The 13478-nt window shown below is 41.5% G+C and overlaps 2 protein-coding genes across 2 annotated transcripts; both read left to right on the top strand.

Moving 5' to 3' along the window:
- Positions 1-1843: 1843 nt before the first annotated feature.
- On the top strand, positions 1844-5879 carry acta1b (actin alpha 1, skeletal muscle b). Its single transcript, XM_005915079.2, has 7 exons — positions 1844-1995; positions 2822-2958; positions 3451-3775; positions 4134-4295; positions 4730-4921; positions 5038-5219; positions 5381-5879. The coding sequence occupies exons 2-7, from the start codon at positions 2830-2832 to the stop codon at positions 5522-5524; spliced, it is 1134 nt and encodes a 377-aa protein (XP_005915141.1). The 5' UTR covers positions 1844-1995; positions 2822-2829; the 3' UTR covers positions 5525-5879.
- Positions 5880-6011: 132 nt separating this feature from the next.
- On the top strand, positions 6012-13142 carry ccsapb (centriole, cilia and spindle-associated protein b). The gene is made up of 5 exons (XM_005915080.3): positions 6012-6869; positions 7771-8177; positions 9018-9077; positions 9328-9548; positions 9630-13142. The coding sequence occupies exons 2-5, from the start codon at positions 7796-7798 to the stop codon at positions 9810-9812; spliced, it is 846 nt and encodes a 281-aa protein (XP_005915142.1). The 5' UTR covers positions 6012-6869; positions 7771-7795; the 3' UTR covers positions 9813-13142.
- The last annotated feature ends 336 nt before the right edge of the window (positions 13143-13478 follow it).

Below are 13478 nucleotides of genomic sequence, written 5' to 3'. Positions count from 1 at the left end.
CACACACACACACACACACGCAAACACATTCCCTAATCCACATTCTCTCTACTTTCGGCCTGTACCCAAGGAGGCCCTGCCCATTTGCTCTCATCCACCAAGGCATCCAAGATTTTGTCAGCCTACCTCCTCTTTTCCTCTTTTCATTGACATATCAGTGAGCACAGGTGCTGCAGAAATGCATTTTAAGTTCAGGAAGGAACCACTGAATCACTGAATGCAATTAAAAATTACCTGATTAAGTCCTCTGTTTACACAGGCAATCAATTCATTACCTCCAACCTCTTGCAGGCCATAGTTAGGAGCTGTAATGACAGTCCAGGTTATGTAAGACTATGTGTTGATATTTCTCTCTTCCCATTGAAACCCAGCTCGATAAGTAAAATATAGAGCAACCCCTTTTTATCAGTCAATATGTCCATTATTGATAAATTACCCTTCATGATATATTTCAAAATGTTTGCAATTAGATGTGTACAAATAGCCACAGTCAACACAAATAATCTACAAAGAAATCCTTGATCTAAGATCTGAATATTAAAAAAATAAATAAATGAATAATTAGTCATGTTAATGCTGTCCTGCTTTCTGTATGCTGCTTTCAGGTAGGAATTCCAGGAGTTGCCAGACCCATTGTGATTTTTTTTCTGTCTGATTGATCAGTTCACCATAAATATGGTTCTCTTCTCTCCTGCTTTAGATCCATCTCTGTTTTTGTTTTGTTTGTTTTTTTGTTTCTACTCTAATCTAATCCTCTCTCACTCCTCCTATGGAGTTATTATAACCACCTTGGCACCTCCTCTTTCATTCCTTTCGGTGTATCCGTCAGTAATACACACTAACATGCATGTACACACACACACGCACGCACACACTCTCCATTTGTCACACACGCACCAGCTCCCCTCCTCCATTGGAGTTATAATTAATCCAACTGCTTCACTGACAGAGCAGAGTAGCCCCTTCAGATAAGGTTTCAGCTGCTGGCTACTTCGAACTTAGAGCTCCGTGAATTTGAAGCCACGTGGGCTGCAGGATCCGATTTTGAGTTTAATTCATTGCACGTCTTGATACACGATTTAATGCATCTTAATACATTTGTGGATGCAGTTATAACTGAGAAGGGGGGGGGGGGTTACGTTTGCAATCTCCTAATTCTGATTGGTTCTCTGTACATTGATCAATATGTTTAGTATTTAGTGTTTTTTAAAGAGTATATTTAAACTAGCAATCAATGAATAAAAAGTACACTTTTATAGCAACACTGTAAGTTAATTCTACTCTAATTAATGTGATTAATTAGAAATAAAGCGTTAATTCTGACATATGATGGCTGAAATAATGCAGTACATATTTAGCTGTTATATACAGAATTTCCAACTTCAGCTTTTGTCCGTTGACCTTTAATAAACCTGTATTAATTGAGTTATTAATTGGCCCTGTACAGCTCTCTTCCTGGTTGACCTGTCAGTCACTGCTTCAAGCCCTGGCCCTCACCGTGGCCTAAATCCGTTCAGATGAGGGAAGCATATTCCCATTTTAAGGCTGGATGAGGCCTACTAGCAACAAATCTATAACCCTGCTTGGTAGCAATTGGCGTCTCCCCTAGAAACACTCCCCAGTGGTCCGCATGGTCCTTATACGGCCCTCGAGGTGGGACCGCGAGCCTTGATGGGAGGTCAGAGCGACAGTTCCATATATGGCGCGCGCTCTCTCCACGTCGGGGGCGCGCAGCGTCACTTGTGATCCCCTCCTGAAATCCGATTGATGGAGTGCCCTCCTTGCCTTCACGTCGGCACCCCACCTCCACCCACTCCCTAGCCTCGGCCTGTCAGTATCCTAATATGGCAGAGGGCCGGGATGGGGGCCAGTGCTGAGGTTTGTGAATGGTGGACGTTCGGTATAAAAGGTGGACAGGCAGCAGTAAGGACTGTAGCTGGTTCAGCAGCAGCACTGGTTGGGTCGTTCTCTCCGAGCCGCAGACACACCCCTAAGGTAAGACCCTGCTAGGACCTGACACTCCTGAAGCCACTCATCCAGGCTGGGACACTAGACTAAGCCTTAACCGGGGAGCCACTGCAATTACTTAGGGGCAAAAATTAGGAAGGACCACCGGGGACAGGAGGCATAGGACTTGAGGCTGATTTGGGGCAACACGACTGCTGGAGGATAGCTAGACCATAGGAGAGACCTGAAGGAAGAACTGTTTACAGTTGAGGAGGCAGAACACAAACACTGTGCTTGACAGGAGAATCCTAAACTATCAGATCTGTAATTAAATAGACTAAATAATTGATAAATTGATAGATAGGTAGATAAAACATTTGGACTGAGTTTCTGGTCTGATCTTAAGCTGTTCTACTTTATGACAATTTAAAAACGAGAGAAATTTACCTGAGGGAGGATTGGTGAGACAATGGGAATACTAGGGATTTTGGTTCAACTTTAGCTTATTTTAGAGCCTTGATTTCTTCTAAGATTAAATAAAAAGTAAATCTTAGACAAGTCTGGCCAAATTCCAATAGAAAATTTAAAAATAATATCAGTTACTTTTAATAAGATTTAATTGACGTTTACAAAAGATACTCATCACGCGTTGGTTTGTTAATGCACCATAGATTTATATAGCGCAAGCAGTGGACTTGAACAGGTTCATGCTCCGTGAAATTATTTTTAGTCTTTTTAGCCACACGTAGGATGAGAATACAAAATAATGATAGAGTTAATCAACGCCTTACTGTGTAATTCATTTCTGTCACATACATTATGGATTTGATGTGATTTAAACTCAAATATTTTGTCTTCCTCTCCTCTCTTACAGAAGCCAACATGTGTGACGACGATGAGACTACCGCCCTTGTGTGCGACAACGGCTCCGGCCTGGTGAAGGCTGGCTTCGCCGGAGACGATGCCCCCAGGGCCGTGTTCCCCTCTATCGTCGGCCGTCCCCGCCACCAGGTAAACAGCGAAGAAAATTAACCGATAGACTTGATATTAGCCTGGACTAATTGGCGGCAGTCATTATTTCACACTCACTAATTGTCACACCTCACCCATCACACCGTTCAATATCAAGAAATACAATTAACCTTCCAAAAAATAAATTAAAATCAAAATGCAATAAACAAAAACAATAAATTAACATTTTGGATTGTTAAAACATTTAACATTTATTGCTAAAAATGACTGTAAAAGTTCAGCTGCGCATCAGCGCAGTCACAATATTTTTGGCTTCTTTTACCTGGAGCAGCCTTTAAATTAGTAACAGATGAAGTGCCAACTTCACAACTGCTCTGTCTGTCTCTGTGACTGATATGTGGCACATTTACGCAATGGTCACTGTGTCTGTCCGAAGACTTTAATCTGTCCAGGAAAGGTCGCACATCTGTATGGATCAGTTGACGTCCCCGGCTAACCTTCCTTTTATCTTCCCCTCTCTCCTCCCTTCAGGGTGTCATGGTCGGTATGGGTCAGAAGGACTCCTACGTCGGTGACGAGGCCCAGAGCAAGAGGGGTATCCTGACTCTGAAGTACCCCATTGAGCACGGCATCATCACCAACTGGGACGATATGGAGAAGATCTGGCACCACACCTTCTACAACGAGCTGAGAGTGGCCCCCGAGGAGCACCCCACCCTGCTCACTGAGGCCCCACTGAACCCCAAGGCCAACAGGGAGAAGATGACCCAGATCATGTTTGAGACCTTCAACGTCCCTGCCATGTATGTGGCCATCCAGGCTGTGCTGTCCCTGTACGCTTCCGGCCGTACCACTGGTGAGACTGACATAAAACAAATAAACAAACATAGCTTACTAAACACATAAAACACATATAGCTAGTTTACCTTATTACTTAATAATATGTTACTGACATAGTCAATCGATCTAACATAAATGACAATAACTATTGAGGGAGCAATTTCACAACAAAACGCTTTTACGCACAACTTTTACGCACACTCGACCAGCCTTTCTGGAACTGTTCATGTAGGTTTATTTGACTTTATCTCGTAAATTCACCCCCAAGCACCCACTTTACCCATGATTTTACGCACAAAACGTATTTTTTAACCTTTTTTTTTTCGTTTTTTGTCGCTCGGACTTTACTAAATTTTATCCGTGGCTCTCTATAGGTATTGTGCTGGATGCTGGTGATGGTGTGACCCACAACGTCCCAGTCTATGAGGGTTACGCCCTGCCCCACGCCATCATGCGTCTGGACCTGGCTGGTCGCGATCTGACCGACTACCTGATGAAGATCCTGACTGAGCGTGGCTACTCCTTCGTGACCACTGGTGAGCAATTGAACAATAATCAACACGGCCTGAAAGAAAGAGGAAAAAGAAAGAAGGAAACTAACATTTTCTAGCAAGACGTTATCTGGGCGAAGACGAGTCTAAATTGTCAGTTAGCGTTCACTTTTATTAGCAGTGTTTGGGATAATTTGCTATGACATGCTTTGATCAAAGATTTACCCATACAGATCAAAAGGCGCAGCAAATAATTGTCACACTTTGTGAGGCCTATTAATGCCCACATGCGAGCATATTGATACTTAAATGTAAAGATATTGTTTTAAATAGAGTGAAAATAAGATGTGTACATGTTCACAGCAGCGAAGAATTTGTGTAGTTTAGCCCATTAAATCCGTGTTATTACGCACATTAGTATTTCACGCTTCACGCTTTTGGCACTCTGAATAATAACTTATCAACTTATAACTCCACAGCCGAGCGTGAGATCGTGCGTGACATCAAGGAGAAGCTGTGCTATGTGGCTCTGGACTTCGAGAACGAGATGGCCACCGCTGCCTCCTCCTCCTCCCTGGAGAAGAGCTACGAGCTTCCCGACGGTCAGGTCATCACCATTGGTAACGAGAGGTTCCGTTGCCCCGAGACCCTCTTCCAGCCTTCCTTCATCGGTACTTCAAAGAATCAGTTCTTTAAAAAAAAGTTTTTGCCACCAAATAGACTTATGGAGGCTACTGGTACATACCGGGTAATAATTTCTTAACACTTTTTCATCTCATCTGAACAGGTATGGAGTCTGCTGGTATTCATGAGACTGCCTACAACAGCATCATGAAGTGCGATATTGACATCCGTAAGGATCTGTACGCCAACAATGTGCTCTCCGGCGGTACCACCATGTACCCTGGTATTGCTGACCGTATGCAGAAGGAGATCACTGCCCTGGCTCCCAGCACCATGAAGATCAAGGTACTTGAAATTGAACTCAAATCAGAGAAGCAAAAGCTTCAGAGTTTACATGAAGATTGAAATATTTTATGCATAAATTGGCAAATATGCACCCGATTTCACTGAACACTTGTTTACTTATAGAAACCGGCACTTTACTAATCCACTCTTTCCTCCTCCAGATCATTGCTCCTCCCGAGAGGAAGTACTCCGTCTGGATCGGTGGCTCCATCCTGGCTTCCCTGTCCACCTTCCAGCAGATGTGGATCTCCAAGCAGGAGTACGACGAGGCCGGCCCCAGCATTGTCCACAGGAAGTGCTTCTAAATCCTTCATCTTTTTCTCCAGCTTCTCCATCATCTCAATCATTTTTACCACCAGCCGTCTGGAGATCAAGCAAGGAGGAGGATCGACCTCTGCGGCACGACAACACTCTGCTGTCGATGGACTGTCTGTCCGCGCTGCTGACATTCATATGCATTTTTTAATCCTTTCAAAAATGTGCATATTTTATGGCTGTATGTTGTCTGTGTTGCACGGAGAAAGGCTGTGAAAACCACCACTGAACCATGCATCCACCAAAAAAACTTTAATAAAAAAATAAGAACAACATGTTGCCCAACACATGTGAATGTAAGTGTATATACATATTGATAATTTATTAAAGTCCATTATTTGGTAACTTTGCCCCTGGTCTTGTTTTTCCGGTATTGGCAGAGGATGACAAACAAAAGCGCAGGGAAATCAGACGATAAATACATTTTTATCTCTTAAAAGATAAATTTGCCATAAGCCAACAATGCAATATTACAGTATTCAACAAATCCTGCAAGAACTGTGAGAAATAAACTGGGATAACCACTAAACGAAACATAGTGCGGCTAATTGTTCCACGAAAGACCAGGTGCAGGGCGCATTCATGGACATCTAAACGCGAGCTGGCACTAATGTCTGGATCATATTTGGATGGACGAGAGGCAGGGGGAGGGGCTGCTAGGTGAAAGAGGTATTGAAGGGCGACGCCTTCGAGCGGTTGCCGACAGTCGGTGTTTGACTTGCCAGGAATGCGCGAAGGCAGCAGCAGCAGCTCAGCCTTTTAGACTGACTGGATTAGTAGCATATCCGACACCTGACACCCTCCCTCCACGACCATAGGAGCTCACCCACCGGCCCCCAGACCATCTTTAGACACAACCAGACTCCGGGTACCGTGGGTCATCTCCGCAGGATTATACCTTATATGCATATAAGCTCACAGGTTATGTAGATGTAGGTTTGGGAGTAGGCTGCAGGCGCGCACATCATTTATAGCACCCGAGTAGCCTATTGTAAGCCAACATGTTTCCTGTTTTCCCCCCTACAGAGCACCATTTATCTTAATTAACAAGTTGGCCTAGGTGTAATCACTGAAGCCTAAACGGCTCATACCTTATACGACAAAAACAAACTGTATTTCCATCCTCTTTTGCCATTTTGTACAAGTTCCATGGCCGCACAGACGGCATTCCTGACACCCCGGCGCGGGGCCACCTGTTGCGGGTGTGTTTGGCTTTTTAAAAACGTCATCAGGTGGGCGGAGCTAAGCTCGGAGACGCAGTCCCGTGTGTGATTACAGCAGCGGCACTGTGAACGCCATCTGTCCTGCTCTGCTTCCGTGAAATCCGACCCCGGTGTGAGTATATTTACTGTACACAAAATTAGACAGTTACAGCCCCGAATTTCTCCGTGCGAGGCGCGCACTGCTGTTGAGTAGTGACGATGGATGGTCTGTGACATTTAACGTTTACTGCGCTTCACCTGCGGGCGCTGACAGGCGATTATCACTGCCCTGTGTCAGTATTAGCGCCATATGATTAATAATGGAGGTTTATAAATAACACATTTGTCATGAGGAGGTAATAGCTATAAAAGCTACAGGCAATAAATAGCCAGCTCACTGATTCTCAGTTACAGCCTAATGGCGTATGGTACACTTGTGCTTTCTGTACGCATGTGTTGATTAGCTGGACTACGGAACAGCATTTTTCAGCAGTGAGGACAGGCTTGTAGAGCTGTAGCTGAATGCGTTTCACAGCCTGTCGTGTTTTTTTGTTTCTTGTTTCCTTTTTTCCACACTGATTTGTATCCGACCTGTAAATTGCAATACTCAAGAGCAGTTTACACCTCTGCGGCCAATCAGAGTAGAAGGTGGCACTTGCGTCATCGCGTTCAGGAACTTTCTGCTCTTAACGATGTAACGGTTTTTACCGGAGGCCATTAAAAAAAATGAAACGCCGATTAAATGAATTAAAAATGGATCATTTACTATGTAATTGTCCCCAGATTTGTCTTTTGTTCTCTTTCCTAACACAAGGAGGCAAACTGCCCCCGCCTGCATCCGCCTTCGACAGGATGTAGGCGGGCTCCTTAGAGGAGGGGGAACCCCTCGTGCTGCTCCGTCATTGGTTTTAACGGCTTCCCCATTATCTTTTAAATGTCTGGCGGTGCTAACAAACGCGGAGCTGTGTGTAAAGGGGCGTGGAGGCTGTTTAGGCGTGTTCCGCTTGAGTAACAACAAGCTGTTTTTTTTTCAGTTTATAGAGTTTTCAGAGGAGCAAGATGGTGGCGAAGAGGATCCGCTCGGAGTACATGAAGAAGTTCAAAGATCCCAAATGGGACACGTACACTAAATGTTACGAGGAGATGTTGAAGTACAGGCTGACCCGCAGGCTGCTGGAACACACGCACAACCCCTGGTTCTGGAGCGGCTCCGATACTGACTCGGACTCGGGAGGTAGAAGTCCTCCTATTCCTCCAAGCAAGAACCAGGTACGGGACCAGGAGGATACCGGTGGCCGCCCGGAGGCTGAGCTCGAGGAGTGTGGGGGTGCGAGGACGGACACACAACAGGAGCAGAGCAGAACCTCGGGGCCCGTACCCAGGCTTCCTATTCAAGAAGAGGAGGAGGATACAGGGCCTGCTGCACAGTCTGCACTTCATGGTAACCTGTATAAAACCCTTAATAACATACTGGGATGTATCATTTTAAATATTACGTATTAAAGCCATCGAAAATATAATAATAATAATAATAAAGATAAGATAAGACTTTATTGATCCCACAACGGGGAAATTTTTGCATCACCTCAGCTCAGGTACAGATATCAGAAGGAAATACAAAAATACAAATAAGTACAATCAATGAAAAAAAGTAAGATAATACACTATATACAATGGTAGCATACACAGTATGTGATTATGGATATGGTTGGAAATATGGAAGACATAACGTATATAGCTTGATATAGCTATTGTACCACTACTATTCCTATTTATAGACATGTACACACACACATGTACACACTAAATATACATATGTATACATATACATACATATATACCTGCAAATGTCCATACACATGGAAGGTCCATTATGCATGAAGTGGTGACCGTGGATGTTCACAGTGTCCAGTGACTTATGACATTGTGATTGAGGAGTTATAGAGTCTAACTGCTGTTGGGATAAATGATCTGCGAAAGCGCTCCTTCCTGCAGCGAGGGTGTTTCAGTCTGTGACTAAAGGAGCTGCTCAGCCCACTCACATACTCATGCAGTGGGTGATGTGGGTTGTTCATAATAATAATAATAATAATAATGTTCCCGGAAAAATTCTTAAGTCTTTGACTCAAAGCTTTTGGTTGTCAAATTTATTCTCCAAATTTGAGCCCTCTTGTCCAGCTCCTTTATTTCTTTTTCATTCAGTCGCCCTATTACTGCATTGTAGGGATACATGCTTGATACTTTACTGTAACTTACGATTTTCTTTGCTCTTTTGGCCCAGCATCTGATGCTATGAGGGAGACAAAGGTACTACAAGAGGAGCAGAGAGCCAGCAACAGAGGTAATAAGTAATTAACAGTTGCTGAGTCAATTAAAAATAAATAAATAAATGAAAAAGCCTTATAATAAACACTGTTAATGAAATGATGAACTGAAAGTTGATTAAAGTTAAGTCAATTTGTATTTTGCTTTTAGCAAACAACTCTGTTATAAGCAACGTCCATAGATAGTTTATAGTGCCTCTGGTTTATTTTGTGAGTTCCTCTTCCATGTTGGTGGTGCTTTAGCCCGTTTGCTTCTTCTGTTTATAGAGAGAGACTCTGAAGGACCCCGACCACAGCAGAGTAAACCCTCAAAGTCCTTGAGGCAACCCCGGCGATCACAGCGGGTCAGGCCTGCACCATCTCGACTGCCCAGAGAGGACAGTAAGGAGAGCAGACATCCTTTCGCCTTGTATGGGTCGGGGGAGAAAGATGCAGACACTGCAGGAAGGAAGACGCACAACGTCGGCCCAGTGGCTTCGACTAATGAGGTTATTTTACTGTCATAGTGGATTTGTTGACAGGTACATACAGAAGCTTGTTGTTACATTGGATTTTTGTTTACCTGATAGATCTATGAATCAGCTCTGCGTGCTAAGACCAGGCGGGAGGTGGAGCGTCATATCCAGACTCAGCGGTCTGAGCGGCGGAGAGCCAAGTCTGCTGACCTGGACAAGGCCAGAAAAGTGGTCCAACCTGAGTTCAACCCCTGGCTAACTGAGTACATGCGTTGCTTTTCGGCTCGCTCGCGATAGGACACAAACCGGAAAAAAGACCCTCTACATCAGGATGACTCTAGACAACAAACACAAAACTGAAGCCATCACTGCCTCTCGCCTCTAAAGTTTAAACTTCAAGTGGCCGAGTAGGACTATATTTATACTGGGATTACTTTTAATGTTCCCTACTATGAATTTGATAGTTACTTCATCTAGAGTTTTCGGCAGTTCCTTTTTTAAATGTTCTTTTCCCCTATATTTTAGAGTTAAAATTGGCATGCTGTAAAACAAACATACCTCAAGGTTTAAAATAAATCTTTTTTTTCCCCCCTAGTATTATTGAAACAAAGAAAATAGTTTCAATAGAAGTAACAGACAGACAATAAGGTCTGTTTTTTGCATAAACAATGCAAAAGAGCAAAAAAAAAAAGCATTATTGAATGATATTAGAGCACAAGCACTAACAGAGCCCTTTAAAAAAAGAGTTCTTGCATATAATATAATAGGGTCATAAATGACCACACTTGGTCATTTTAGTGGCTAAAGGAGCATGGTCACTTGAGGGTTAAACACCAACACATGTAAATGATAACATGAAATGGATTCAAACAGATTCTCAGGATGGAAGCTGACTTTCCTTCAATGTTAAGTTTCACTGTGTGGCTTATTCCTCCATGTTTCTATAAACCGCTTTTACTAAGACAGTACAATAATATGTATTTTACAGAGTAAGATACTTTATAACAAATGTAAAAATAATGGATACGTCTGTAATACACAAGTTTAGTTGAGGATGAGGAGTCCCAAACGTATGTCAAAGCCATACTTTGATGCAGCCCCTTTAAATACATGCTGTATAAGATGTACCCATATTTTTATACATAGATCTCAAACTACAGTGGGACATGTCGAAAAGATAGAGCCTTGTTCTTCTGAGGTAAAGTGAACAATGGTGTGAACGTATATAATAATACGTCATTTCCTGTGTGCGCACACAGACACAAATTTATGCCAAGAACTCGGAGTAGTTTAATCAGATGAAAGTTTTATTTCAAATTCACTTGACTTTTAATGTGCATATTTTCCTATTTGTGCAGAGTACAGCTGAGTACACTTAATTGATGTATAGATATATTGATATGTAAGAGTGGATTTTTAATGCTGGGAGCTGCTTCACCTTTGTGTCCCTCCTGATGGTTCAGACGTGGTTGTTAGGTAGTGACTCACTTTATGCTGACAGTGAAAATCACACGTGTTTTGTGACATTGCATTTTCAAGTATTTTCATGAACTCTGATGCGTTAGTGACTTAAAGTGGTTTTATAACTGATAGCATTGCTTTGTTCTTAATCATTTTGGTGCTAAGGTCTCAACGGTATTGTGGATACTGCGGACTTTCCTTCATACATCCACACACGCAAGTAGCAGCAGTATCAGAGAGAGTTGAACACACTGCAGTTTTTTTGTTTTAAAAGCACAGGTAAATAGAAAAAAACACAAGCAGATTTAGAAACATTCAGAGAAAATAACCAACTACAGAGAAGTGCTGCACAGACAACACCTGAAAGATTTACAGGGGACGCAAAAACGATAGACTGTGTTTGGCTGACGGAGCACAGTCTATCGACTTGCAGCTGACTTGCTGCTGACTTCAATAACTTAAGTCACAAAAACAACAAGCATGTATGGAAGCTGTATGGACAACAAACATTTTTTGGCATCCATGAGTAAAATCTTTGACTAACTAACTTCTGAGAAAATTACTTGAAATTGAAATAAATACATTTTTTACTTACGGCTCAAAACTAGGGTTGTCAACATTAATGCAGATTAATCCGTCATCACACTTAACGCGATTAAAATTTTATGCAATTCACCCATCTGAATTGCAGAATGACTCAAAATCCCTGAAATGTCTCCGTCAATGTATTTCGGGCAGTTTGTCCAAAGTTTGTCCATTCTGACCGCCAAAGATTTTAATCACATTAATCATGATGATGCGTTAATGTTGAGAGTCCTAGTCAAAATCTATGTATGTTTGTTTGTTTTTGGTGTGGTGGCAAAAAAGCTTCCTTATAGTTTGGTTTATCACCTCTTTGTGTCCTCTAGAAATATTTCCAGTTTTTGAATAGGCCTTTGTGAGGGTTTGACTAGTACCTATGTAAGCACATACATGAAAGGCAACCAAAATCTGTATTGTTCTGTTGCTTTCAACAATTTAATATTTGATATTTAGCAAAACTAAATATCAGAATATTTTAATCTACGTGATTTGGCTCCGTTTTAAGCCTCTGTATTTAAAACCTTCTGTCTGATTGAGTGTTGGATTTGCAGTTGATGCGCTGGCAGATGGAAGATACTTAAAAAAATTAATTGCTACTTGCATGCATTTCATTAAACTAGAGCGTGTTGAGCTCCCTTTGGTTTGTTGTTGAGGCCAAACGTCTTTATCGTTATTAATTTAGAGTCAGTTACAGCTTAAATAACCATTAACAGGAAATGCATACAAACACATTATGCTGATGTACTGTTTGGTTTTCAGCCAGTCAAGAAGCGCTTTGATCATTTAATCACTGTGTTGTTTTCATGTAATTAATTTATGAACATTAGACAAAAGTATGTAAACTCAAATAATGACTGTTCAAACCACAAGAAGTCAGATCTAGTAATGTAACAAAGATAAAATAAGCTTTGTGCCATTAAGACTTGGTGAACAAACATTTTCAGCTGTTGTTGGTGTAAATATTTTGCAGATGATAGTTTGGTTAGTGGCCCCGCTTTTACTTTTGTTTTTACTTTTTCACACTTGATTTCTGTGAATGTTGAAACTTTGAGTTCAGTATTACATTGTTAAGATTTGCTTTTAAGTTTTAATGAAATGCAGGTTGGTGCAATATTTTGATGCTTTAAAAGTCGGTTTTGAGCCTTTGTGATTTTAGATGTGATGAACTTTGACAATCTCAAAAAACAGGAGGGAAGCAGAACGATACATTCCTTACTTCTTTGTTAGTTATTGGGACAAAGCTTTATAGTCGACTTAGACTGTTTAGACGTGTACCTCTAGTCAGGAGATATTTTACTCACTATGTGTTTTTCTTAGGTTTACATGATAATGTGTGGCAGAAATCCACCAAGCCAAAACATTCCTGACACGTTACTCATTCACGCTTCACAGTGCAGGATGATGTTAGTGAAAAATGAGTTTCACGTGATTGTGAAGGCACTTGCATGACAAATAACTGATGTACTTGGTCTAGTTTACTAACAACAGATGTAACAACTGTAAAACTGCTTAATTCTGTACATTCTTTGTTTACATATTGAGCTTTGAACAAGCTTCATTGTCATAATTAAAGGATTTAAAACAGGTGGGCTTACGTGGTGTTACGCTGAGCTTTTAATAAAATACATTTACATCTGTGATTATTCTCAAGACTTATTTAATATTAACAGGCTATTTTCATTGTCTTAATCCTGATTCTTGCAGTGACATGGTGTGGTCTCTCAGTACATTATCAAGCACCTGCTGTATACTGAAATAAGTCTGTTTACACTAAGTTTTTGTACAATAAAGTTAACATATTTAATAAGGCCATGTACAATTTTAAAGGTCCTGCAAATATATACAATATATATATAAATACATTTTCAAGGCTTTTATTACCATTTGGGTTAGGTGGATCGCATGAAAAATCTGTTTTAC

This window comes from Haplochromis burtoni, unplaced genomic scaffold (assembly GCF_018398535.1).
Source record: "Haplochromis burtoni strain Fernald_Lab_line unplaced genomic scaffold, NCSU_Asbu1 Contig_11, whole genome shotgun sequence".
NCBI lineage: Eukaryota > Metazoa > Chordata > Actinopteri > Cichliformes > Cichlidae > Haplochromis > Haplochromis burtoni.
The sequence above is the reverse complement of the archived record's forward strand: the minus strand, read 5'-3'. Positions and strand labels throughout refer to the sequence as shown.

Excerpts from the sequence above, each read along its gene's own strand:
- acta1b (XM_005915079.2), top strand. The coding sequence starts at position 2,830 with ATGTGTGACGACGATGAGACTACCGCCCTTGTGTGCGACAACGGCTCC. Across the intron at positions 3,776-4,133 it reads CGCTTCCGGCCGTACCACTG|GTATTGTGCTGGATGCTGGT; the intron begins GTGAGACTGACA and ends GGCTCTCTATAG. Across the intron at positions 4,922-5,037 it reads CTTCCAGCCTTCCTTCATCG|GTATGGAGTCTGCTGGTATT; the intron begins GTACTTCAAAGA and ends TCATCTGAACAG.
- ccsapb (XM_005915080.3), top strand. The coding sequence starts at position 7,796 with ATGGTGGCGAAGAGGATCCGCTCGGAGTACATGAAGAAGTTCAAAGAT. Across the intron at positions 8,178-9,017 it reads TGCACAGTCTGCACTTCATG|CATCTGATGCTATGAGGGAG; the intron begins GTAACCTGTATA and ends CTTTTGGCCCAG. Across the intron at positions 9,549-9,629 it reads CAGTGGCTTCGACTAATGAG|ATCTATGAATCAGCTCTGCG; the intron begins GTTATTTTACTG and ends TTTACCTGATAG.